A 27,701-nucleotide genomic window follows, 5' to 3' on the forward strand; every position below is an offset into this window, starting at 1 on the left:
GTGTGACAGAAAGAAGTGCTGAAAACGATGGGTGATTTGAATGCGTTAGGGTTTACACAATAACGCTTCTGGTTTCTCTATTAGTTAATGTAGTTTATATTTTTGTTTGGTTAAAAAAATACAGATTAAGAACATCTACGTAAATTTGCCTACAATATAACTAGGATAACATAAAGCAGCAAGCATTTCACTCACCGAGGTCGTGCAGCCGTTGCTGAGCGTCCTTCTGGGACAAAGCTGCCAGGAGACCAGCGTCGCCGACTCTCTGGCGCGCCACCGCGATGCCCACGGGAATCGAACCTGGGGATAAACATGTTACAAAACAGCACCACACCAATATCAAACGACTAGTGTAAAAAAAGACAACGCTCTACAAAGTCGAAATTAGCAGTCTCTTTCCAAAGACCGATGTGCAATCTTTACGGCCGGGTACTGTACTCCTTTGTTGTTTTATTCTTCACGCTAAAACGGCTGACCGAATTTGGATGAAATTTGGTATGTAGATAAATGAACGAACAGTGTTTATACAAGAATTTTGATGAAATAGTTTTGTTTACACTTTCCATAAATTGGATTGGCATAACGTATAGTTATATAGCTACTAACGAAATTAAGTAATTTCTTCATCATTCACCTTTTCTAACAAGAATATTATAGCGAACGCTTTTAAATAAACAGTTTGATGTTATCACAAGTTTATCATTTTATTGCCTAAACGGCAAAACATATCAACGAATCAAACGCGCGAAACACATATACAAACACGGGAGGTGCGTAAGAGACGAGACGTCTGAGGGAGTGTGCACCTCCGAACACATCGCCATCTCGCATACTGTCATTCGCCCGGTACCAGGGTATTAGAAACGATAGCGAGTCGAATTAGAATATTCTAATTCTAATGTTGAAGCGCAAGAAAGGCGCTGGTAGGAAGCTGGTAGGCGAAATTTGAATACACGTTGGAATATCGTACTATGCGATTGTTTTGTAATTTCGTAAATAACTACTGCAACTGGTTTGGTTGTTTGAATGATATTCTGCGACTAAATCAAGAACGATTTTGGCTCATTTACCTAATGTGCTTGTTAATACCTACCTACTATCTTACATTAGTGAATATTGATGACATCAATAGTTTCTTGTTTCCGATTCAATAAAATTGTCAATATAAATCGGAATCTACGTGATGAGAAAGTTTCCAAAAAGTTGGGAAAGTTCTCGGAAATTTCTGGAATTTTTCATAAGAAACATAAGTAGTTTAAATTTAAGAAACGGAAAGTTTCAATCCCCATACAAAAATTGTGAGAAGTTTAATAAATTTTCCTATAAGTATCAAAAATTCCGCTATTTTGGAAAGTTTCTTTTGGCACATCAGTAGTCACACTACTATAAATCCATCGTCCTTTATTTAGTATCGTGGCAATTTGAACGCTACCTCTACCAACAATCACGTAAGCCCAGTAACTTTTCATTTTGCGTGCAGTATAAAGGTATTTATTTACTCAAGAAACTCAAGATACTAATAAATACACATTAAAATACACGTTAAAATCCCCCTACAAATCAGAAACAACACAATTCTGTAAGTATGTATGTCGTTTATTTATCTCGAGTCTAACTCTCACTCAACGCTGTGGAGGATTGGTCGCAGTCATAATCGAACTTAGCTTAGTCACCGGACTGCTGTTACTAGGAAAACATAAACAAACCATTCCGATTCGTTGTCTGTCATCCGGGCCTTGCCTGTTGCTCCATAGACATCGATTCCCACATAATGTCTCAACGCACACGTAGCTGCTGCCTCATCTGCTCAACCTTTCGACTGCTGCTACCAGGAAAACATAAAATTCACGTACCGTTATTAAGCGAGGCGGGTATAGCGTGTGCAGGCTCTGGCTTGGTGCCGGGAGAAGCTTGTTCCAACTTCACGGCAACCAGTTCTGACATATGGACGTGTTGTGGCTCCCTCTTCACTTGGACTTGGACGTTTTGGCCGGCCACCCCGAGCCATGTCACTGGGTTAGTGCGGCTGCAACCGCTGTCCGAGTGGACCATCTGGAAAAGAAACTAAGTGAGGGAAATGACTAAGAAAACCTAATCCGCCGTTCATGATAAATTGATAAATGATGTTTTCTCAAAAATTTCCGTAAAAGTTGACATTATTCTTTACATATCAGAAGGTGAAGTGCATAGTTTATGGTCAGCGAAAAATTAAAAAGTTAAAAAGATTGCAGGCGCGCTAGCTCGACAATAATGAATTAGCGCGCCTGCAATCAGTCACATTTTTTTTTAAGTTAAAAAGGCCATGGAAATGTTGGCACAAGTCGTATACAGCCAAGTCTAATGGCCGGTATCAGATATTTTGTTGGAACTCCGGACTTTTTCTATTGGGTCTGAAATAGCTTGTGGTGTTTTCGGTGGAAAAATACACCTGATTTAATGAAAAAAGGCAGGAAAGCATAAGTAAAATATTGGAATAAAATTAAATTTTATAATATATTTTGAGAAAAAGATTATTCTATTCCAGAATTATTCACCATTTTTGAGAAAAGCTTTATAGTAGTCTCGGCTGGAATAGCAATTGCTGGCTTCGTATTAGTTAAACGGACTCGCAAGCTCGTCCGTTTAATACTCATACTCAGCCAGCAATTGCCTACTTCCAGGCCACGACAATAATCTACTATTTCTAGTTTATTCTGAAGAATATCTTGTTGAGTACAGCGAAGTCAGGACATCACAACAAAGCTGGAGACTCACTTTTTTGGGCGAATTGGTAAGGCAAGTGTTGCAGGAGCGCTTGGCTTGCTCCGTCTTGATCGTCAGCGGTTGCATGACGCCGATGCCGTCTATGAGCTGACGTTGCTCACCAGGGCAGCAGAGGTTGTCAGAAAGGCACGGCTTGCTGAGTTTGGTGTCGTCCATTTTATTCGGGTCCCTGAAATAAACAAGTGAATTCATATCCCACATTCCTTCCAACTTGTCTCTCTCTTCTCCATCGGTTTATCCGTAATCCGTAACTTAATGCTTGAGAGTGAGATGTAGAATGTTTTGGCAACGTTTTAGATTTGATCATATCAATCGTAATCCACCCCATGCATTAGATATCAAACTTGACATGAATTACTGGAAATTGCATCGAGCCAAATAAAAATAAGTGAAGAATTTTCCCTGCTAATTCCTGAAGCGAGGGTTCCCACAACACGCAAGCGTAAAATACAAACCGAGGATTCCCTGTCCTACGTTGTTTTTATGGCGTTAAATAAATGTATTTTCTTTCTTTCTTTGAAAAAAGAACCCGATAAAGTCGAATAATTGACGTTTTTACTAATAGTACATTACTGCAGAGGCCATGAAGTAAGGGATTGATGGACGAGTTCGGGGTAGACGGCCGAGTCGTAGACAAGGCCGGATAAAACGAGTCCAGCAATCCCTGTTCTGGCCGAGGCTTGTATAGTGCTTTTCTCAAACAATGTGAGGAAATACTTCATCCATCCATCCATCCATCCATCCATCCATGCATCCATCCATCCTGTTTCTACAGCTGCGAGAACGACACAAACAACTTCAAAAACTTTATCTGTGTGTTTCCTTCATTGTTACTTTAATCCTGTATACTCGTATCCCCGACGCAAAAAGAGGGTGTGTGTGTGTGTGTGTGTGTGTGTGTGTGTCACCGTAGCTCTTAAACGGTTTTTTATTTGCAATCAAGTTTTCTAGCGATGGTTCTTAGACATGTTTCATCAACATCGGTTCACCCGTTTTTTAGATATTGAACTTTAAAGTGACAAAGTCGGTGTTTTCCTACTTTTTCTTGGTTAGGTTATATTTACTAATACTGAATCCAGAAGACATTGAATTGATGGGTTAATATAAATATAAAAACTTGCCTCCATACAAAAATTTATCACTGCTCTTTCTTGACCCCGTTTTCATTACGTACGATACGCAGGCATTAGGTTAGGTTAGGACATCATAAACAACTACTAACTTGTCTGCCAGCAAGAGTCGTTGCGAGCAGTTTAGCAGTTCGAGCTGCAACGGCGAGTTCGGCGGCGGCGTGGGCACGCCGAAAGTGGACAACGAAGTCGAGAAGAGGCTCTCGGTCGTCACTGCGGACAAAGTTCGGGTTAGCTGCTGCGCGGTTATGTTCTCCTGGTAATTTGGATTGAGAAATTATCGAAAAAAAGTAATGATATATTTTAATTATTGTGCACTTTGACTTTTTCGAATATGATTCTAGTCGTAACTATGATGACAAGAAATAATTATAATAAATACTTTACTGATTTGTAATATAACGTTTGTTCATAATAATAACTATGTAAGAAGATTCGGATTAACAAACATCTAATGGTATTAAAATCCCGAATTTAATTTCAAACTTTGAGGATTTTTTGAGAAGTTAATATCACTAGATGGCGTCTGTCTGTTTGACGTTACAGTCTGGCTTGGGATTGGCTCATTTAGTTATTCAACCAATCACGAACGTGACGCAAATATCAAAGTTGTTATGTACCTCACGATGTCACGATACTAGCGCCAATTAGTCTGTCATAAAACCCTCATTGATTAATTGATGATAGAGACCTTTATTTATATTTGCAAATATTCATTTAGAGTTCCGTACAAAATCGTAAAAAGGAAAATGGACGGTAAAATTTTGGTGTCTCTGTTTTTAACCCCCGACGCAAAATGAGGGGTGTTATAAGTTTGATCGCTATTTACTTAAGTGTGTCTGTGTCTGTCTGTGGCACCGTAGCTCTTAAACGGGTAGACCGATTTGAATGCGGTTTGTTTTTATTTGAAATCAGGGTTTCTAGCGATGGTTCTTAGACATGTTTCATCAGAATCGGTTCAGCCGTTTTTGACATATTGAACTTTGATGTGACAAAGTCGGGGATTTTCCAACTTTTTGTTGGTAAGGTTACCTATTATAAGAATAATGTATGGTATGGCATGCCTGTTGAGGCTGTTGACTCATGCGAGACAAGGTATGAAATCTCGTAGTCACCTTGAGTCAAAATTTTCAAAGGAGAGTTCATTTAAATATTGTTAAGTTACGTAAATTACGTAACGCTGTTCACAGCAAAAAGGCTCAAGTGTAGTAATGCCAACCTTTGTCGTTGGAAGAAACGTTTTACTTTTAGCGGCAAAAAAAGTGTTTGCGACTTATCTGTCGGACTTTTGATGACTTTTGGATACAGTATCAAACCACTGAGTGATAAATATTCATGATTATTACCAACTTAAAAAAATGTTTCAGTGTCTAGCGCGATCGGGTTTAATACATAAGGCTTGGAGCAAATACATTATGCGAACTTGAGGGCCCGATAGAGACATGACCCTTATTATGTATTTACTTATGGAAATGCCCTTCTTTTCATCTTTATAGCAACGCACTGAGTTAAGAATTTATTGAAATTGGGCAGCGTATATTATAGGCAGTGCGCGGAGTGAACATTTTAGAAGATATCTCGGAGAGCGAAAGCTAGAGGTTGGTATGTCTTCATCAGATGCAGATGCAACATCTCGCTGGAGTAGACGAGACAAACGATTTCCATACATGTCATTAATGCCGCCAACCCATTGGGAGTTGGGAATCGAAATGTACTGGCAGAAGGGCTCTTAGTGCTTTATGTTTCCTTATTTGAACTACGGAGGGTTGCAGCGTCAGCTTTTGTCGCAGCCTAATCGACGACATCGCACGACTTTGTAGACTTTTCACGTTGGGTGTAGCGTTTAGAGATACGCTGCCGGCATGCCCATATAAGTACCTACTCGAACGTTCAAATTCCTGCAAAATTATGACAGTAGCGCTGATCGAAAGTCACAAAATCGCATATAATGCATTACCGGCGCTAAGTCGTTAATTGGAGTTGGCAACACTAGGTTCAACCAATCAGGTGGCCCGGCGTAGTCCGTCAGCTACCTTCACGGCTGTCGCCCGCGGCCGATACGGATCACGCATGCGCCAACACGCGTTCCGAAGTGTCAGAAAGATTTATGCTATTCAGATTCGGTGTAATTGGAGAACGGATTGCTTTTGTTGTTGTAAAATTGATAAATAACGCTTTAGACGCAACTTGAGGTTACGTATTCTTCTGGTGGGTTGTCTGTCGGTTAAGTCCATAGAACAGAACTAGTTTAAAGGAATAGAAATGTCATCCAGTGCATTTCCTTCGAGAACTGATGTAAGATGCCGATGCCACTTTTTCGTATTATTTTGTAAGATTTGTTCAATTCGAAAACTTAGGCATTTGAATGAATTTCTGAATTTTCTAATTTCGGCTTAACCTACGAGTATCCAAACATCCATATCATATCCATGACATTATTGACAATAGATTTGATTGATTAGTTAGATAGATTACTTAGATCTACACGCTCGATTTTAATGAAAATTTGCACTTTAAAGTTGAATATTTCGCAAAAAATGAATCGAAAAATCGTCTTTGCAAACCCCTAATGGTTTTAAAAGACCTATCCAACGATACCCCACACTATAGGGTTGGATGAGAAAAAAAAATCACCCCCACTTTACGTTGACTTTTTTTTAGTTTTTTATTGTACCATTTTGTCGGCATAGTTTACATATATATCCGTGCTTTCTAGCATTGATAGTCCCTGAGCAAAGCCGCGGACGGACAGAAAGACAGACAGACATGGCGAAACTATAAGGGTTCCGTTTTTGCCATTTTGGCAAAATGAGGTGGCAAATGTGGCAATACTGGTAGTGTCTGGTAGTAAGCACTACGTGTGACATCACCAAGTAGCGTTTGTAGTCTTTGGGTGACGTAGATCAAGTATCAAAATACTCTGGGGCACATGTGCGCCGGCGCCGACCGCTGAGTGACACACGCTGCAATTAGCCCCCGCCGCGAGGCCCCCGCGAATAGATGTCGCGGCACAGACAAGGAGGTAGACCATGCAATGAGGGCTATCGTTTTTTGTCTCACTAGATGGCGCACTGTTGCGTGAGGTTTTTAAGTATGGATTTCAAAGTCTGTTATTACGGGCGTGAAAACAAAGTTTAGATTAAAATCATATTTAATACACCTTAAACCGTACTATAAAAATATCGAGCATGCCACAGTGTTGCATAGTCCCCGTTTTGTTCAGAAAAAAAAACAGGACAAAGATTTCCGGAAGACAAAACCGTCTCAAAACACAGACATTCATTGCCCCGGAACGCATAATTGCCATAATTAATTTCAGTCAATGCAAAATATTCACAAAATTATTCTATTTTTATTTCTATTATTTACCCGCGTAGCTCACCCAAAAACTATGAGATTTGACATTTCGGAGACCTCACGCTACACTAGCGCCTCTAGTGGGGAATTCATACGCGATAGCCCTCATTTCGATATTTTTTTATATACCTAATGCACAACTAGGTAGATATGTATTTTTTTTTCTAACAAAAATTATCTATGTGGACTTATTTAAGTAATAAATTTGAAATATAGTGTGTGAATGGAAGCAAAAAGAACAAATCATCATCATTTCAGCCGTAGGACGTCCACTGTTGGACTATAGTTGGACATAGGCCTCCCCCATAGGGGGGAGGGGTTGCCAAATTTGCCAATACTCGCCACGATTGGCAGGCGGGTGGCGAGCGCAGTATTATAAGATGTAACACATCATTCTAATGCCGGCGCCTCGCGGCTTATGATAAAAATTAAAAAAAAAAACTAATTTAAAATTAAAGAGTGCACGTTTTATTTCAGCGTTTTTCCCAGTGGTTCTTCCCCAGCGCAAAAGTGTGCGCGCGGGTGGCGGGCTATAAGATTTTTTTCTTAATAATTTTCGCAACAAAATGGACATATCCATACAATATTTTGGAGACACATCTGGAGACCCATTTCCATCTCGAAATCATGGACTGAGTCTACCTCCCAAATTTTGTTGAAATCGGAGAGATAAACTCAGGCTACATACAACAGACAGTAAATAGTATGTAATGCCCAGCAGCGACACATATAGCGTACATGTTAGAACCTGTTTACGCGGCAAAACAATGAAATAGTAAACCGAATAATTCGGCCGAATATCCGGTTCGGTAAAGGTTAAACCGAATAGTATTCGGTATTCGGTAAAACCCACATAAAACCACTATTCGGCGCATCTTTACATAATTTATCGCAAATTGGAATTTCTGTATTAATTTAGAACATTGGCATGGTTAGGTAATTCAATTAGATTATTCAATTACAATTATGCATAATGTTTGTCGAGCATAGCCTTTCAAGTTTCAGATAGTTAAGTATTTGCTAGTTTAGTTCAACAACGTAACCTAACCAAAAGTTGGAAAACCCCCGACATTGTCACTTCAAAGTTCAATATCTTAAAAACGGCTGAACCGATTTTGATAAATCATGTCTAAGAACCATCGCTAGAAACCCTGCTTTCAAATAAAAAATCCGCATTCATATCAGTTCACCCGTTTAAGAGCTACGGTGCCACAGACAGACATACAGACACACATAGCGGTCAAACTTATAAATAACACCCCTCTTTTTGCGTCGGGGGTTAAAAAGAGAGAAAAGCGGCATGCAACTTAATTATTTTCATAACATTCACCTTTGTGTAAAGTCGGTCGGCTGCCCTGGGTCGGAAACAGCGAGTAGAGAGGAAACCGGGATACACCTGCAAATAACGCCATTTTATGTTCTCCATTTAGGTCTATTGTTTATGCCAGAGCAACAAACTAAAGCAGCAGCAAATCGAGTACTAGGGCATCATACCTTGTTGCAGGTCAGAGGGGGGGCGGGAGCGGGCGCCCCCCGCCGCCCCGCCCAGCATAGCTCCCCTCGATACACCTCACCACCTGTGAACAACCAATAAATTATTAAAATTAATAATTTGAACTCTTTTATGCTGATGATATCCGCGTGGTGATTTATATTGAGAAAAAAGGAATTACTTTATTTTAATATCATTCTTCCTTGATTTAAAGTTAGTTTATAAATTGAAAGGAAAAGAGTTTTTTGCTTTAGTAATTTCAATAAGCTACTGTTATTTAGTAAGTTACATAGAATAAGATTCATAGCTTCGTCATTAAAATTAATTAGTAAAATTTAACCACTTTTCTTTACACAACCGTCTTTCAAAATGAAAATCATTTGTCAAATGACAATGTGTTCAATAAAAGCTTGAGTGATAAATGGAATAGGTCAACTTGATTTGTCTTTCGTCTTATTCTAGCTGTGGAACCGCGTTTAAAACATATTACAATACAATACAATACAATAACTCTTTATTGCACACCAATACAGTAAACAGTACAGAGAAAACAAGTATATACATAGAGATTTTCAAGGTAAGCAATAGGCGGCCTTATCGCTTCAGAGCGATCTCTTCCAGGCAACCTTTACAATGGACAGAAATAAGGAATACATTTTAGCAGGTGGTGCAATTTACAGTAGATTATAGCTGTATCAAGAATACATAAAACTAACACATACAATACACATACACAACAAATCTAAACAGATAGATAGGCATATTATAGCGGTTGTATAATTATGTTATATTAAATCTATGGTTGAAACAAGGATTGCATAAAAACCAGTAATAAAATTATAATTGTAGATTTAAGACTCGCAAGCTCATACATAACGTTTTCGCTTTTTTTTTATTCGACTGGATGGCAAACAAGCAAGTGGGTCTCCTGATGGTAAGAGATCACCACTGCCCATAGACACCTGCAACAGCCAACCTAGAGGCCTAAGATGGGATACATCAAATTACTGGCTAAAAAAAGTAAAACAAAATTGACAAATCCCAGTAAAAGCCAAGCTCTGACTACTAATCCTACATCTTGGTTTAAAAACTGGCCAAGTGCGAGTCGGACTCGCGCACGAAGGGTTCCATACCATCCTCTACACAACATTGGACATTAGCAATAAAACGCCAAAAAAAAGTTTGTTGTATGGGAAGCCCCCTTAAATATTTATTATATTCTGTTTTTAGTATTGAAAACCTGTGACGGATTTTCTACCGTAAATAAGTCCATCACACCGTCTTGTCATGTCAGTATGGTTGCAGTATGGTAAGAAATTAAGTTTATGTCTTCGGTATTGTGATAATGATTATTCATCATCATCATCATCATCAGTGTTCGTCCACTGCTGGACATAGGCCTCTCCCATGGCACGCCACTGAGCACGATCCTGATCTGATTTATTAATTAATAAATATTTATTTTTGTAATTTAACTACATAACTAAATAGCGGCTTTGACAAGACATCCAAATTTCACTGATATACATCTTGTAGTTTTCGAGTAAAATGCCTGTGACATACGGACGGACGGACGGACAGACAGAGACGGACTTGACGAAACTATAAGGGTTCCGTTTTTGCCATTTTGGAACCCTAAAAACCAGAATGATAGAATCTCGCATTAAGGTGTGTGGTATCGAATACAGACTCTTAACCAAAGGTGATAAGTGTGATAACTACTATCGGTAGACTTGATGACTAAATAATAGTATGCGTAATTCGGAAGAATTTTAACGACAAAACAAACGCCGGTCCGATTATACTTTAATAACCATTTACTAGAATAATTAAAATACGATTTAGCGTTAGCTCAGTTTGCTAGTGTCAAAATGCACTGAACTATCAGGGATAAACCAGGTCTTAGAGGCTAAGGGGCTCTTTCACTATCCATTGATTAGTTAGCTGGCGGTTAAATGTGATGCCGTCTCCGTCTATTCGAACAAAACAAATAGAGACGGCATCCTATTTAACCGTCAGTTAACACTAATCTATGTATGGTGAAACAGCCTAATCTAGATTGCATTTTAATAATCAAGCTTAGGTGGTTAGGACCTGAGGCCGTATTGCCTAAAGTTTCTGACACTCGCGATTGCAATTAAATGACAGATTTTCCATACAAAAACTGTAATTAGATTGCGACCACGAGCGTCAGCAACGATAGACAATACGGCCTCTGGTAGGTCTCACATATAGTATGTCATGTCAGTAGACGTCTTATGATGATAATGATGATACCGAAATGATGCAGTCAAGTCAAAATATAAACTTAAGATTACGAAACGTCTCCCTTCTTTGAGTAGTTCGTTGTTTGAAATGTGGTTGTAACCCGTATTGAGTAATCGCTCATTCGTCGATTTGAAAGTGAGAAGCGACACAAAGTACCAGGGCAGCATATTTTGGAAGCTATATTGATATTTTTGTAGGCATGACACGTGACGTCACACGTGGACAGAGACCGATGAGGGAATTATGTATAACTACTTTAGACTTGACTATTCGATGTAGAATGTATATGCAACATGCAACATAGCTTGAAATGTTGGTACAAAATACAGTAGTTTAGGTTGAAAACATCAAGTAAAAGAATACAGTTTTTTTTTTTTTTTTTTAAGTTTTCGTTTTTGTTATTTTAGTTAAGACGAAGCAGCGCGACAAATCGACCAAGTTTCGTATTTGAATTCACACATAATTTCAATGAATAAATAATATCTACGGCTCGTTAAAAATCTAAAATGTTTAGGTAAATTTTTAGACCTTTAACTATGCAACAATTGTAAAATTTATGTAACACTATCTATAGAAACGGCTAGACGGACTGTAAAAATACAGTGTGTCAATTCCAGTAGCTGCTTAAACCCATGGTTATTAAGATCTTCTAAAACCCGCTTGCACGCACGACATCAATTAAGGTCTAACATACTGTAAGATGCATCGGCCATAGTACAATTTTACTCAAGCGAATCAAATTTGTACCCATCTTTTTTTTATTGATTAAAAAACACTGCATCGGCAATCTCGAATGACAGAGTGAAGGAAGCATGATAATCCCGACCTGAGCAGACGGCCGATAAAATTAAATATAACCGAGTTTTATGCTTTTTATCAACTGAAGTGTAACCGGTTCTGGCCGAGTGTCTGGAATGGAAATGTTTAAACGTCTCGTGGTTCTACGATCCTGGTACGTGTTAGGTCTAGATTCTAGACTTTCTAGACGCACTAGGCTGAAACGGTGGCCTAGGTTAGGCAAATAGTTTTAGACGCTTTACGTTTATGATTTTACTATTATTCGCAGGAGCTTTTTAACTTTGAAGGATCATGAAAATTGATTTTATACATATAAAACAAAATGTTTTTGATAGTTTACTTTACAGGTTTAACAAAAATTTTGTTGATAGTTCAAGGGTGTAATTTTATAACCGCAAATTCTTACCAGGCTTAATAGAAGAAATAATAGCAGGTACAAATAAAATTTCAGTAAATAATGCATTCTCTACCAAAAAATCAACATCTAGGACACCGCGATCGGTTAATGAACGGTGACGTAATACGAAGGTCAACAACCCTGTTAATGGTCAACAAACTACCAAAAAAAAGCGCTCTGACCAAATAAAAAAAATGTGTATAACAAGTTGTATTTTTTTCCACGGAAATGTATGCAAAGAAACGCACGCCACGTTTGCAGGTTGGTAGGACCTTGTGCAAGGTCCGCCCGGATTGCTACCACCATCTTGCTCGCTAATCCTGCCGTGAAGGTGAAATTACTGGCACCTGAGGTATCCCATCTGAGGCCTCTAGGTTGGCAAAGCATCTGCAATCCCCCTGCTGTTGCAGGTGTCTATGGGCGGTGGTGATCTCTTAACATCAGGAGACCCACGTGCTCGTTTGCCATCCAGTAGAATAATAAAAAAACACAATTGGCAACCGTTAAAATCATTATAGAATCAGGTGAACCTTCATAACCTTGGTATTCGGAGATTCAAAGTCAAATCCGTATCCCACTAATGTAATTAATGAGAAAGTTTGTCTTTTTTTATCCAACAGCTAGCAAACGAGCAGGCGGGTCACCTGATGGTAAGTGATCACCGCCGCCCATGGACACCTACAGCATTATTAGGACTGCGGGTGCATTCAGTCTGTTTCTTTTCACGTCTAAACCGCTGAACCGATTTAGATGAAATTCGGTATACAGATAGTTCAAGTCCCGGGGAAGGACATAGGATAGTTTTAATCCCGGAAAATTGCATAGTTCCCGCGGGATAGTGAAAACCGAAATCGACGCGGACGGAGTCGCGGGCAACGGCTAGTCTTTAATAATTTAGGTCGTTACAGCACTTACTATGTACTTAGAAATTCTACCACAGATTCGGAAAAAATCCTCTTGTTGAGAAGAAACCCGCAAGACTGGACAAAGTTTATTTTTCCAAAAGTAATCAAGACCTAGATACATCCTAAATGCAATTTCCACAGAATTACACATTCTTTATTTCTTTTCGCTCAACCCAAAACTAGTTCCTTCACCATTGAACAAAGTACGCTTTCTTTAGCATTAAATATACTATCGCATAAGATTTACTACCGCTCGCATGTTACTATATGTAGAACAAAGAGCCGTGAGAGCCTAACGGTCGGTGTTGCCACAATGGCGTGACGTCACAAGACAGATGAAGCTGGCAACACTAACATGGCCGCCTAATTAATTGCAAGGGTTATCAGATTTTTTATTAATCACCTCGTGATGTGAAAGTGACGGTTTTGGGAACCGTTTTTGGACGTTGTTTGCTATAAATTGATTACGAGGAATAAATTAGGCAGAGGTAGTGTTTTTATCGGTTCATCATCATCATCCCAGCCTATAGACGTCCCACTGATGGGCACAGGCCTTTTCTCAGAACAAGAGGGATTGGGCCATAGTTCCCACGCGGGCCCAGTGCGGATTGGGAACTTCGCACGCACCATTGAATCGCTTCGCAGGTTTGTGCAGGTTTCCTCACTATGTTTTCCTTCACCGCAAAGCTCGTGGTAAATTTCAAATGTAATTCCGCACATGAATTTCGAAAAACTCAGATGTGCGAGCCGGGGTTTGAACCCACGACCCTCTGCTTGAGAGGCGATAGGTCAAACCACTAGGCCACCACGGCGTCTTTTTTTTATCGGTTAGTATAGTAAAAATCTGACATGTCCTACCGGCGCGGCCCTAAGGCGGCCCTAGATAATATAGTCGTATCGGCTTTGTTGTAACAGATATAGGACCTGGGCGACCGAACTTCGCGCGCGTGGGCTAAAAGTCGAAAATGCTAGTTTTCCCCGAGCTTTACGGTGAAAGAAAACATTGTGAGAAGGAAGAAACATGCAGTACCCTTAGTGTAAGTTTTCGGTTACAAAATACGACTCGATCGCGTTCGCGTTTAAATCTCAATTTGTATAGAAACACGAACAGCGTCTCTAGCGGCACGTTTGCGATGTTCGTGTTTCCATACAAATTGAGATTTTAACGCGAACGCGATCGAGACGTATTTTATAACCGAAAACTTACACTAAAAGGGTACCTACAGAAGCCTGCGGAGCGATACAATGGTGTGTGTGAAGTTCCCAATTAGCACTGAGCCCGCGTGGAATTCTGAGAGGAGGCCTCTGCCCAGCAGTGGGACGCATATAGGCTGGGATGATGACGATGCTTTTCCAAATCAAAAGGAAAAACATTTTATATAAGTACCTAAGTATTTAGATACTTAAAATAAACCTCCTTCAGGCAGTAGGCGAGTAAAAAGCTAGCAACCCTACTTTGTTCTCCCGCTACCATGCCCCTTATTCTAACCGTCTCCCATCCCTTGGCTGTACGCCTATAATCCAACCTTGTATTGGCATTTCATTAATGTCTCAATTAAATTGCATATACAAGGTGTTAATTAAATAACTGAAAACCAGAAAGTAGTTAGCTCAGAATAGAATCGATTACACTGTGTTTTAAATTAGGTTGTGTTTGTGTTATCCCTTTTTTATTGTGCCCAGTCTAAAAGTTACGACTGCAACAGGCGCCAATTAAATATTTTAGCGAGGTTGTATACCTACTATTTCGATAATTTAATACTGGCCGGTTTACTGTCACTGTACGATTTTCTTCTAAAAACGTCAAAATGCAACTGACAAATACAAATCATGAATTTAGAGTTAGAAATGAAGTACCTAGAATTACTGACTTAGCAAAACACAAAAATATCTTTCAAATAAATTCAGAAATAAATTCAATCAATTTACTTAAAATGAAAAAAAAATCTTTTTTTGGTGTCTGAGGATTTCAGTTAGGTATATAATTAACATCTACTATATTTTTACGTAGATAAAATTTATTTAAGAATATAAACTTATAGAAAATACAATCATATACCTAAGAGCTAAATACTACTAAATAATAAATCTACTAGCTAACTTAAATAATATTTTTATATTATAAAAAAAGACCGCCTCGAATCGTTCCTGGCGCAAAGGTAGCCTTTGCATCAAGAACGACTCGGAGCGAGAGTCTAATCCCCGGTCCCGCAGCCGGCGTCCTACCTCTTTAAAAAACAACTTAGCCATATAGGATATATTTACTGCCTTTTTTAACATATTTTTACTGCCTTACCCATACGACTAGAACACGTAGCACTTACGACGAGAATCGCCCTTAAGTTTTACTCTTTTATGCCATTTTTCGAGTTGGCGGTGTTTGATACAAGAATAAGAATGGAATAACAGAAAAATATTTTCTCTTGGGTGTCGTAAAAGGGACCTAATGTGAGAATGGGCAGCAGCTCTCTATTGGCAACTACGAACTCTACTAAAGCTCTACTGTGTGGAAGGCAAGGCGAAATCACCACACTATTTTCCCAAGAAAGTCGTCATGAAGGTTCACTTGCTGATCGTCATCCGACGCCCACGACCACTGACAAGAGTGTAACTTAGAAGGAGAACTGCTAAAACATTTCGGTCTAATTTGAAGACACCCTGTACGTATAAGGCCGGGGCATGCGGAGATGCCACTTCCTGTCATAAGTTGTCTTGTGACCTTTAGGTAAATTATGTGACCCTGGTAGTAAAGGTGCCGCGTCACCCGCCGCGATCTCTGCCCCGCCGACCTGCGCGCACGCAGGCTACGTGCGCCCCGCCCGCGCAGTGAGTGTGAAATAGTGACGGGTTTTAGCCGTGAGCAGGAAGAATACACAAATAAGTAGGTATTGGGATAAGTTCGCGTTTGTAGATTTGTTTCTGATTGTAATTTGTTGTTTGCTGTCGTGTTTTATGTTTTGTCTTTTTTGAGTAACTCAGTCAATAAGTTAACATAGTAATAAAGACAACATTCAGGATAGAGCGATCTCAACAAGAATAAATAGCAAAAACATGAAAATAATAAATAATTAATATTCTAAATGCGAGAGTAATTTTAAAGTTTAAAGTTTAGTGTCAGAAATAGATTACGCTTTGGATCATCTACGAGTTCTATTGAAGAGTTAAGTATACGGTCTTAAGTCCCCCAAAAATAAGTATACGGGTTTTAACGCCCCCAAAATTCCGGGAAGGCCTCCTGTCACCCCTTCGTCTACAACTTCTAATTTATTCTTCACAACTCTCACAGTTTAATAGGAGAACAATATTTTTTTAGTCCATCGTCTCCGGAGCGGTCGGCTTTGTGTTGTATTCGAATACTTATTAGTTTTTTGTTTTATTACTTGAGCTATTCAAATGTGGCATTTATGGTAAAGTTGTTTTGTTTCTGACGTAATGATGGGTTTAGTTAACATTTTTTTTTAATCGACTGGATGGCAAACGAGCAAGTGGGTCTCCTGATGGTAAGAGATCACCACCGCCCATAAGCATCTGTAACACCAGGAGTATTGCAGATGCGTTGCCAACCTAGAGGCCTAAGATGGGATAGGTACCTCAAGTGCCAGTAATTTCACCGTCTGTCTTACTCTCCACGCCGAAACACAACAGTGCAAGCACTGCTGCTTCACGGCAGGATTAGCGAGCAAGATGGTGGTAGCAATCCGGGCGGACCTTGCACAAGGTCCTACCACCACCTGCATTTGCACGCTGAGCGTTACATAGAGCGTTTTAAGGTGATTGTTTTGAAGACATAACAAGTATTGATTTTATTAAGATTTACAAATTAAATTATATATTACATAAACATAAAAAAGGTATATTAAGTACAATAAAATTAAATAAACTAAAACTATAATAAATCTAAAAATAATTACCTACCTGCGTGAGTTTTGACCCCCGTCCGATGCAAAAATAAGGGACCGATTTTGATGACGGAATTTTTTAAATCAAGAGCTAGTCTAATTGAGATGGTTCTTAGCTAAGTTTCATAAGAATCGGTTTAGCCGTTCGTGAGATATTGAACTTTAAAGTGACAGGTATCGGTATAATTCTTAATAAAAAAAAAAACACTATTTCGAGAACAAATCGAGATATCGCCGTGAAAAGCTTGGAGGTGGTGCAAGGGTAGGTACAGCACGCATTCTGGGTTGATGAAGACCAAGGTTCGATTCCCAACTCCAGCATTTCTTTACTTATAAGTTTTTTTAAACGTCATCAATTTACACTGAGAAAACTCAAGTTTCTGTTGAGCTGCTTCTCATTTATAGTGTAATCCGCGTTATTGGCTAGCTTCGAGCGCTGTCGAAGGAAATGCAAATCTGGGGATATTGTAAACAAATATCTCGGGGGACAGGAGACGTAGCAACGTCAAAGGTTTGGGACACGGGCTGTGACTGTTGAACGGTAACTGGTGGGATAGTGCCGCGACACAAAAAATGTAAATACATATGTCGGCGGCCGATCGTAAAATCCGCCAGATCACGAAATTCCTAGGCATATCGTGAAACGCCGCCATTTCATGATATGCCTAAACGTTGGCCAGGCATATCACGATGTGCCTGAGAAATAATACGGCAGATCGATTAGAGCAACGCATTCGTCGATATTCCTAGCTCTATACCGGGCACATCGTAAAATAGTTTCTTTTTTGGCCACTGGTGGCGCTGCGTATGCAATGGCGGCCGTGAACAGCTGACCGGTCGTGTTTGTTTAGCGCGTGAAAAATGTCGGCGTCGCAACAAAATGATCCTTAAACCGAAACTAATGATTGAATTCAAAATAGAAGTGCAAAAGAAGCTTTTGAACATCAGCTCCGTTCTTTTTATGTGACTCAAACGGATTCTGTGCACAATATGAAAAAACCATGGACGTCTGCCTTAGTATTTTGTTGATAAATAAAGTATTCACTAGTTGTTATTTATTTATATAGAAAAATTTAGGTACGACGAGCGAAGCGAGGAGTGGTTAGTATTAATTGTGATCACGACGCACAAGCCGAGCGAGCGAAGCGAGCGTGCCGCGGCAGCGGCCGGCGAAGTGCCAGAACCGATATGGTGGCGTTTCATGATATGCCTAGGAATTTCATGATCTGCCTAAACTAGCCAAATCATGAAATGGCGGCGCTTCATGATATGCCTAGGAATTTCATGATCTGCCTAAACGTCACTAGGCAAATCGCTAAACGGTGAGTTTTGAACGATATGGCGGATGTCCCTTAGCCAATTCATGAAATGGCGGCATTTCACGATATGCCTAGGAATTTCGTGATCTGGCGGATTTTACGATCGGCCGCCGACACATACACCCCACATACATATATACCTACGCTCGAAAACATAGCCCTCTTTTGGGCAGTCGGGTAAAAAAAGTTTATAGGTTAATTACATTTTCTTCGGAATGTAGTTGATTTTTAGCTAAGGCGAATTATCAAATTGAATAAAAAAACGTTTATCGGATCAAGTAAATTCCCACACGTATATATTAAAACGCAAATTCCCTTACCGTTCCGCGTATTGAGCTTATTCCAAAGAATACAATACCAGGCACGCATGAATGTCAAAGGATCCAATCTAAATTCTGCATGAACGGCGCCAGTCTCCGGGGATCGAAACAAGGCGCTTTGCGGTATCCAGGCCATACTCCGAAGTTAAAATTCGAATTTGTTTCGTGCCCTCCCGCTCACGCTAAAGTTATTTAATAGTAGAATGAGAGGGACGGTATGATACGAACTTCGAATTTCGAACTTTTGATTAGACGCTGTATGTGTTTTCAGATTTCGTATACGCAAGGTTGAATTAGGCTGAAAAGTAACCTTCCAAGTCAACTTGAGGTCGTCTTTTATGAAGATTGGCTATAAAAGGAGCCATATAAGTTTTATACATCGACTATTAGTTAATATTTTAGGCTGCCAGCCATGTTTTTGTTAGTACACTTATATTTATAGTTGCTTGAAACGGCAAATTCTGAATCTTTATTTCCAAAGTATAATTTTACTTCGGAAACTCGAAACAAAAATACTATCGGATTCCATTTCGATAAGCGAATCGTTTATTTTATTAATGTTCTGATAAGCATCTTATTTGTTTCAAGGATCCTTATTGATTTCAAAATAGGTTTTAAGATGGGTAATAATAATAAAGATTTTAGTGATTTTTATAAATTGTGCACACATGGATGGAAGGAAGGAGAGCTACGTTCGATATCTCCAAAACAAAACTAATACCATAACCGAGAGGTTAGGAAAGAAGAAGAAAAAGAAGAATGCCAGCGATGACTCGGGCTATGTCGATAAATAAATAAATAAATATCATGGGACACTTCCACCAATTGACCTAAAATAGTCCCAAACTAAGCAAAGCTTTTACTATGGATACTAACTAGGCAACGGATAAACATACCTACTTATATAGATAAATACATACTTAAATACATATTAAACATCCAAGACCCGAGAACAAACATTCGTATTTTTCATAAGCTTTGTTCTTTTCTGGATAGAGTTCCATACACATTTCTCCATACTTAATTTAAATAAAAATCGTCACTACTTTGAAAAAATCTCGTTTCTAAAATCAATGTCAACAAGATTGAACCTTGACGTAACGTTCATAAGGTCCACTCAGAAAAATTATCTACTTTGAGATACGAGTTTTTTTTAAAGTAGTGACGAAATTAAATTAGTCTGCACGGGGTGGGAACTAATAACACAAGCGGTTACCAGGACAGCATGGGTGCGCGGCGTTCGCAGGAAGCCCTGAACAAACACACAATTACGTACAGGGCTGAAAAACTACGACGTAGCTGAGCTGACAGCGTCAGCAACAAAGTTGCTTTGCTGGGTCATTGACAATATTCGTCCAGGCCATTGTCACTTTAACGTGAGACTACCTATACAACTCTGCAGGGCTACTACGAAACTCGAAGTTCGTGTCGTACCGTCCCTCTCGCTCTCGTATTAAATAGTATAAGTGTCAGAGGGACCGCACGACACGAACTTCGAGTTTCGTAGTAGCCCTGCTGTTAACGTCCATTAAAACGTAAATCCTACTAATATTATAAATGCAAAAGTTTGTAAGTATGTATGTGTATGATTGTTACTCCTTCATGCTAAAACGACTGGACGGATTTGGATGGAATTTGGTATAAAGATTGGCTTGGTATTGGAATGGTTTGGTTTGGCAGGACGTAATGGCAACTAGACAAATAGGCTACTTTTTTTATCCCGATATTCTTCAGAGCATCATTTGCTTTGTTTTGTGGCAATATACAGACAGGCATTTAATTATTTATTCTGATGCCAATCCGGGCAGCCCAATGGTCAGGTTACTTAGAGAATCTGATTAAGAAGCTTGAGGTCCCGGGTTCGGTCGTCGGTCGAGTCAGACATATATACATACATACATATTGATTTTTAAAATATTTCATTTAGGGGCTGTTTCACCATCCATTGATTAGTGTTAACTGGCGGTTAGGTGTGATGCCGTCTCTATTTGTTTTGTTCGAATAGACGGAGACGGCATCACATTTAACCGTCGGTTAACGCTAATCAATGGATGGTGAAACAGCCCCTTAGTAATGATAATTAAATAGTGAATTAAACTTCATTAATAATTATTTTAAATGAATGTATTATAATTAAAAATTAATATTTGATTATGATTACTCGTAACTAACATAGTATTATTATAAGTCAACCTTGCTACTAACAAATTATGAATTTAACTGTCTGAAATAAATGATTTTTTATTTTTTTATTTGTCTGGAAAATACGAATGTTATTTATTTATAAATGAAGGACAATATGATGAAAATGTACAATATTACTGTTCATTCATACCAATGCGCTCGAATTGTTATTATAAAGTTTTACTTTGGGACTTTGCTTACTTTGGGACTAGGGCATTAATGTCAAAGAGTCCCGAGATATTTATTAAAGTATTGTATTAATTTCTCCATTATTCTGCGGCTGCTATCGCTACGTCTGCAGTTGCGAATTATAGCGGAAAGTGACCCTCCGCCCTCGCGCTACCTCTATAATCTATTTATGTCAGGCTGTTTCATATTATAAAAAATATATAGTTCACCTGACAATTTATAATCAACTAAATTAGCTTTTATTCGCGGGGCACGCGTGAAGTATGTATGTATGTAAACTCTTTATTGTACAAAAGAAAAGAAACAAAACACAATTGAAAATTGATTGATTGAATTGAATTGATTGATTGTTGTCTATTTAAGTATGTTCAAAACAAGAAGACAAAACGCCGAAAGTCAAAATTTATAATACAGTCGAGTTCATAAACATGTGAGCAAAAATTTGATCAAAAATATCTGAACACGACTATTGTTAACGGGGGTGACACTTTCCCGGCCCGGATAATACCGACATGGAAATACCGACCCTGTTTTTCGTGTACACGCCCATAGAAGCTCCTGTCAGCTTCTATGGGCGTGTACACAAAAACAGCAGGGCTACTACGAAACTCGAAACTCGAAGTTCGTGTCGTGCGTTCCCTCTGACACTTATACTATTTAATACGAGAGCGAAAGGGACAGCACGACACGAACTTCGAGTTTCGGTGTTATCCGGGCCGGGGAAGAGTGTCACCCGTTAACGGCGTAGAAAGTAGAAGCGTGTTCGGATATTTTTGTACAAATTTTTGCTGACTAGTTTACGAATTCGACGTACCTACTCGTACTGCGCGAAATTTTTTTCAAAAGAAGAGCCGTTGCACGCTGCGTTTTTAACCCCCGTCGCAAAAATATGGGGGTTATAAGTTTGACGCCAATGTCCTGTATGTGTCGTCGTAGCTCACAAACGGATGGACCAATTTTGACGTTTTTTTTTTGAAGTGAAAGTATTTGCGGTGGTTCTTAGGTCTAGTTATGTTTGATAAAGATCGGTTCCGCCGTTTTGAGATATTGAACTTTGAAATGATAATTTCGGGAGTCTTTCAACTTTTGTACTTAAGTTGTTAGGTTGTTCATTGGAGAATATTTGTATTGTATTGTATTGCACGACTAAAATATGGAACCAGCTTCCTGGGACAGTATTTCCGGAGCGGTACAGCTTAGGGATCTTTATAACAAACCGGCCAAGAGCGTGTCGGACATGCCCAAAATAGGGTTCCGTAGCCATTACGAAAAAAAAAAGTAAAAAAAATCCAAGGATTTCGTATTATACGGAATCTTCCAAGTTTAGGTAAATTTTATACCTTAGGCTGCTATTTACTTTTAAGCTACTAATAATTTATAAGCAAACTTTGATATATTTTCAAATTTTTCCACCACTTGGAAAAAAACACTCCATTTAATATTTCATCTAGTTGGGTCACGGGTGTTTCGGATAAGTTCCGAGAAAATATCACGTTCTGGGTTTATAAATGAATTGCTCGATTTTAATCAAAATTTGCACTTTAAAGTTGAACATTTCGCAAACAAATCACTGAATCAAAAAATTGTCTCAGCAAACCCCTAATGGTTTTAAAAGACTTATCCAACGATAACCCACACTATAGGGTTGGATGAGAAAAAAAAAAAACACACTCACTTTACGTCTCAGACAGAGACAGACAGATGGCGAAACTATAAGGGGGAGGCGTATGGCCAACAGTGGACGTCCTACGGCTGATATGATGATAATGATTTAGACGACCGGATGGCCAAGTGGTTAGAGAACCTGACTACTGACTACCAAGCTTGAGGTCCCGGGTTCGATTCCCGGCCGGGACAGATATTTTTATGAATAAATAATAAGAATGTTTGTTCTCGGGTTTGGATGTTTAATATGTATGCTATCCATAGTACAGGCTTCCCTTAGTTTGGGACTAGGTCAATTTGTGTCAAGTGTCCCATAATATTTATTTATTATTAATGATGATTGTATCGAATATTCGTCATTAAAGTACAAAGAATATACTTAAGTTACTTTACCTCATTGTTAACATTAAACAAAGCAAGTAATTAATTAAATTACGTACAGCCCTACTGATACGCGTTATCAGGCCTTCCGGGAAAGCCGCGCACAAACACCTAAACAAGCATGATTACGCTCTCGGCCATGACTAATTGACTAATGCTGATATAAAAAAAAAAAAAAACACATTTTGTGACTTCACTATACAAACTGCAAACAGTATTATTTTTGATTTCCGCTAACTTTCACGGAAGTTTAAACAGGAATAAAATTAGTAAGTACTTACTTTAAATTTATATTCATTTCTAACATCCATCACTAAACTTAGAATTGACAAGATTTCATATGTTTTTAACACCTGTAAATTACTACAGGAATCGAAAGAGTTTGGCCTCCTGAACATGGGAAAATATTTATTATAATTTATTTCTCCATATTTAAAAAAATACAAAAAATTGAAAAAATATATCTGAATTTGCCAACACTACCACAGAATAGATATGTTTCCTTTGCCTCTTTTTCACCAGAAAAAGGAGCTGTCATAAATTTGACAACGTCTATGTCAGATTTACGTGATCTTTTTTTAAGAGACTAGACAAAAGTAATGGTTCTATTGTCAGAACGTCAGAGATCTCAACACTAGACTTAAAGTACAATTCAATAGAATCTGTCAATTTTCTACATATTTAAGACACCCTATCGTGGGCACACTTGATTATATATGTCCCTGTTGTTGCAATTATCATCTAAAAGGAATCAAAAAAGAATAATAGTCACATCACAAAGCCTTAGGCAGCCCGGTGTTTATATTAGTAGGCTGGAAGTGTCTACAGGATTGTCAGATTCTATTGAATTGGAGTTTAGTTTTTTCAAGCATAACCTTCTATGTCTGGATTGTAATGTTATAGCTGTATCTGAGTCCTTTTTAACGGATTCGATCGAGAACCCTGAACTGGTTGGTAATGAGTGGAGTGTGGAACGTCGTGACCGTACCAGTACCAGTGGCGCGCGTGGCGGCGGTGTACCTACTGCTCGCAGCGAGACCGGGACTTGTGTTGCAGAGGAGGAGGGACTTTGAGACTCCGTATGGGGAGGATCTTTGGGTCCATTTTACCAATAAGGGCATCAAGTGCCACATTTGCGTGGTCTATATACCACCTAGTGCTGCGGAGGATGTATATATGAGATGGTTTCAAACAGTCGAATCAGTGTTGAGTGCTCTTGATGGTGTAGTAATCATAGTCGGGGATCTTAATTTGAATCCTCGATATACAACATGGGTGCCGCGTCCGCTCACTCACCCGGGCTGCGCGATTGACAGAACTGAATGCCTAGCACAACTACGTATAATGAAACTCAGTGCGAGCAGTGACAAGCTATGTAAACTCTTTATTGTACAAAAGAAGAGAAACAAAAAGTTTTATAACAAAAAATTGAACAGACTACAAAAAAATCATTAAAATTATTTTCTACCGGTCTGAAGTCGGTCGGTGCCTCAGCACGAGCCAGCAGGAGTGGACCTATAGTCATCTACCTCAACCTCACCTACGCACTATACATTACACACTATATTACACACTATATGTTACCTATGCACTATATGTTGGGCTTCAATCACTCCTGCTGGCTCGTGCGTGCTGAGGCACCGACCGACTTCAGACCGGTAGAAAATTATGTTTCACTCTTTTTAGTGTAAATAATCTAAGATACAATAGTTTAACATCAACTGGTCGTCACCTTTTACGAAAGATTTATTTTTCCGATGCAGAGATGTTTATTATTGAGGAGTCCTGGTGCTTCACCACCCGTTTTACAATATGCATTAGGAGGAGCATAAATTGCTTAGCAACTGTGTTAAAGTAATTAAAATTCAACCCGTGAAATACTTGTTATTAAGTAGTAACTCCGATGGCCAACTGTGGTCTTCATCATCAGTTCCACTTCACCAAATGATGATTTTTCAAGAGCGCACAAGTTACTACTAAATATTTCAATTTACTATAGGTGTCCCTACATTTGAACAATTCCCTCGATTTCCTTAAGATTCAATCATCAGATCCTGATTTAGTGCTTATGGGACCTAATTGAAGACATTTCTAGACGAAGGCAAAAAAAAACAAATCGGTGAATGACGGAGTTCTGAGGTAACAAACACAAAGAAAAATACAACTGAATTGATAACCTCCTCCTTTTTGAAGTCGGTTAAACATGTACAGTACAGTTTGGGATAATCAAACGACAGTCGCTATTCCGAGCGTTATTTTGTTATAATACTTTGGTATTAACTCTCAGCGAATAGACAGAGAAAGACTTATATAGCCAGTCATCGTTAGAATGTAAATGACCAGAAACACATATACACTATGAAGCCATAACGCACCAACTCGCTCCGTCAAAAAAAACCGTGTTTGATCACAATTGTCCAATTCACGCCGACTGTTATTAATTATAATTTGTTAATTACCACGCTCGTCTCACAGTTACATCCGAACCCACAATTAAAGATAATTCCTTTATTTAACAGAAAGTATGCTTATAAGTTGATATGTTTACTGTTAAAAACATTTTATGGGCTAGCAACTTTGTAACTATGGGAAATACTTTAACTGGACCATTGTTCGGCTCGCTTTTGATTGCTGTGGAATTTATGACAACCGTATATTCATAATTTTCTAGACAATGAACATGTAAATGTAATGTTCAAAAGAAACTTTTCTATGAAATAAGATATAAATGTTCTTTATTGAATGTCGCAAATTAAGTACCTAGTACGAGTTAACAAAAAAAAAGGGAAAACAATAAGCGGTCTTATTATTGCTTAAAATCACCAGTAGCCATACAGCGACACTAAAACGAGTATTTTAAACAGGGTATTATAATTGTACTTTGATTTACATTGAACGAACAAAACAAAAAATAAACAAGAGAAAAAAGACCAGATAAGAACCGAAGACACGTGGCATACCTAACGTATTGTAGACAATTTGATGCAATGTGTCACAGAGCAACAGAACATTTTGATGTTTCGTCGTTGCCTTATGAAATGAAGTTACTTTTAGTACTTATGAACAAACACTACTTAATTCATTAAATTTGATCTAGCAATTCAGACCTCAGATATAAATGAATGTGAAAGTGTAGTGAATGTACGTACCTACAACTTCTGACTTACAGATAAAATCTATCTAAAAAATCTACCTTTAAACGAGCAACTCTTGTATATACTTATATATGTAATCAGAATCTCGGAAACGGCTTCAACAATTTCAATGAAATTTGATATGTGGGGGTTTTCGGGGATGAAAAATCGATCGAATCGAAGAATAGCTCGGTCGCCCAGGTACTAAATAATAAACAAATATAATGGGAGATTTCACACAAAATTACTTGGTTAAAAACTTGGTCAAAATCTATAAAATATTGAGGAGGCAGACAATTTGAACCCGAGACCTTTAGCTTTATAATCAGGGTCACTAACCACAGACAACCCACAGATCGAGAATTCAATAAATATCAAATTTAAGTTAAACCCATTGAAATCCCACACAAAGAAGGCAGTAAAACAGCAAACCAAGTACCGTTCAAAGTAGACGAAATTACGAAAATCCCGTCGAAATGTCTAAATCTAAATTGCGTAGGCGAGGGAGATCCGACGCGTCGGCCACGGACAAGGGGGCTGCCAGGCAACCCCTGCTGTCTCTGCCGTCCTGGGCGGAAACTAAAAATGATGAGCGAAATACGGCGTTTTATTATTAATGCTGATACTAACGATAGCAAAGTATCGTTTGTTGATTTCTTACGATTTGGGGTAAAGATTGGTAAATTAATTAAGTTAAGAGAAAACATCTACTTTCATGTTAATGTATTTTGGTTCAGGTCCTGCTTTCTGGGGAACATTAGATAGATTTAAACACATTGCACTGTCATGTCAGGTACCTAAATGTAAGAAATTCAGAAAAGGATCGTCAATAGTTAAAGTAGAACAATAATTGAAATATAATAAAATGACAGTCAAAAATAAACTTACAATGTAAAAATACAATCAAATGTCAAATTTTGAAAAAACAAACAATTTATGAAATAATATAAACAAGAAAAACAACCAAACGTTCAGTTCCTATAGTTCTTCTTAAATGCAAACTTTGTTCCATGGTAAGTGTAATGGGTATTACACAACTAATCAAATTTAGTTGCAAGTTGCAATTACTATAAATGAACACCAACTTTTTACTCTAAGAACAGTCACAGTATGTGCAATGGAAATCAGTGTTTGTGATAAAAACAAAATTGCAGCATTAATAGAAGTTAAAATTGTACTAATTGTACTAGATAAGTGAATACGCGGTAGCTGAAACTTCGTCTTCACAGCGTTTCAACTTTCGCACCCAAGTAGAGCTAGAGCACCTTGGGGTAGGCACAACGGAGTAAACTTTTACGGTTCTGTAAAGTTTTAGAACAATTATTAAGATTATTTCCTCTGATATTGAATTATAGAGTTGTCAGTTACAATAAAAACTCACAATAAATTGGTGGACATTTTGCTAAAGTAGATTTGTCTGTCACATTGTCTGGTTGCTGTCGCATTGTCTGCCTTTAGAAACGGATGATGTATAAGTACTATTATTAGATAAAGCAATTT

General features: G+C 38.5%; 1 protein-coding gene across 1 annotated transcript in view; it reads right to left on the reverse strand.

Annotated features, from left to right (window-relative positions):
* Positions 1 to 27,701, reverse strand: part of LOC141429286 (uncharacterized) — a 163,296-nt gene that overhangs the window by 90,108 nt on the left and 45,487 nt on the right. The window contains 6 exon segments of the mRNA XM_074089577.1: positions 196 to 300; positions 1,854 to 2,052; positions 2,755 to 2,932; positions 3,986 to 4,106; positions 8,581 to 8,646; positions 8,745 to 8,827. Of these exon segments, the coding sequence (XP_073945678.1) occupies positions 196 to 300; positions 1,854 to 2,052; positions 2,755 to 2,932; positions 3,986 to 4,106; positions 8,581 to 8,646; positions 8,745 to 8,802 (727 nt within the window). The 5' untranslated portion in view covers positions 8,803 to 8,827.

Source organism: Choristoneura fumiferana, chromosome 6 (genome assembly GCF_025370935.1).
Source record: "Choristoneura fumiferana chromosome 6, NRCan_CFum_1, whole genome shotgun sequence".
NCBI classification, from domain to species: domain Eukaryota; kingdom Metazoa; phylum Arthropoda; class Insecta; order Lepidoptera; family Tortricidae; genus Choristoneura; species Choristoneura fumiferana.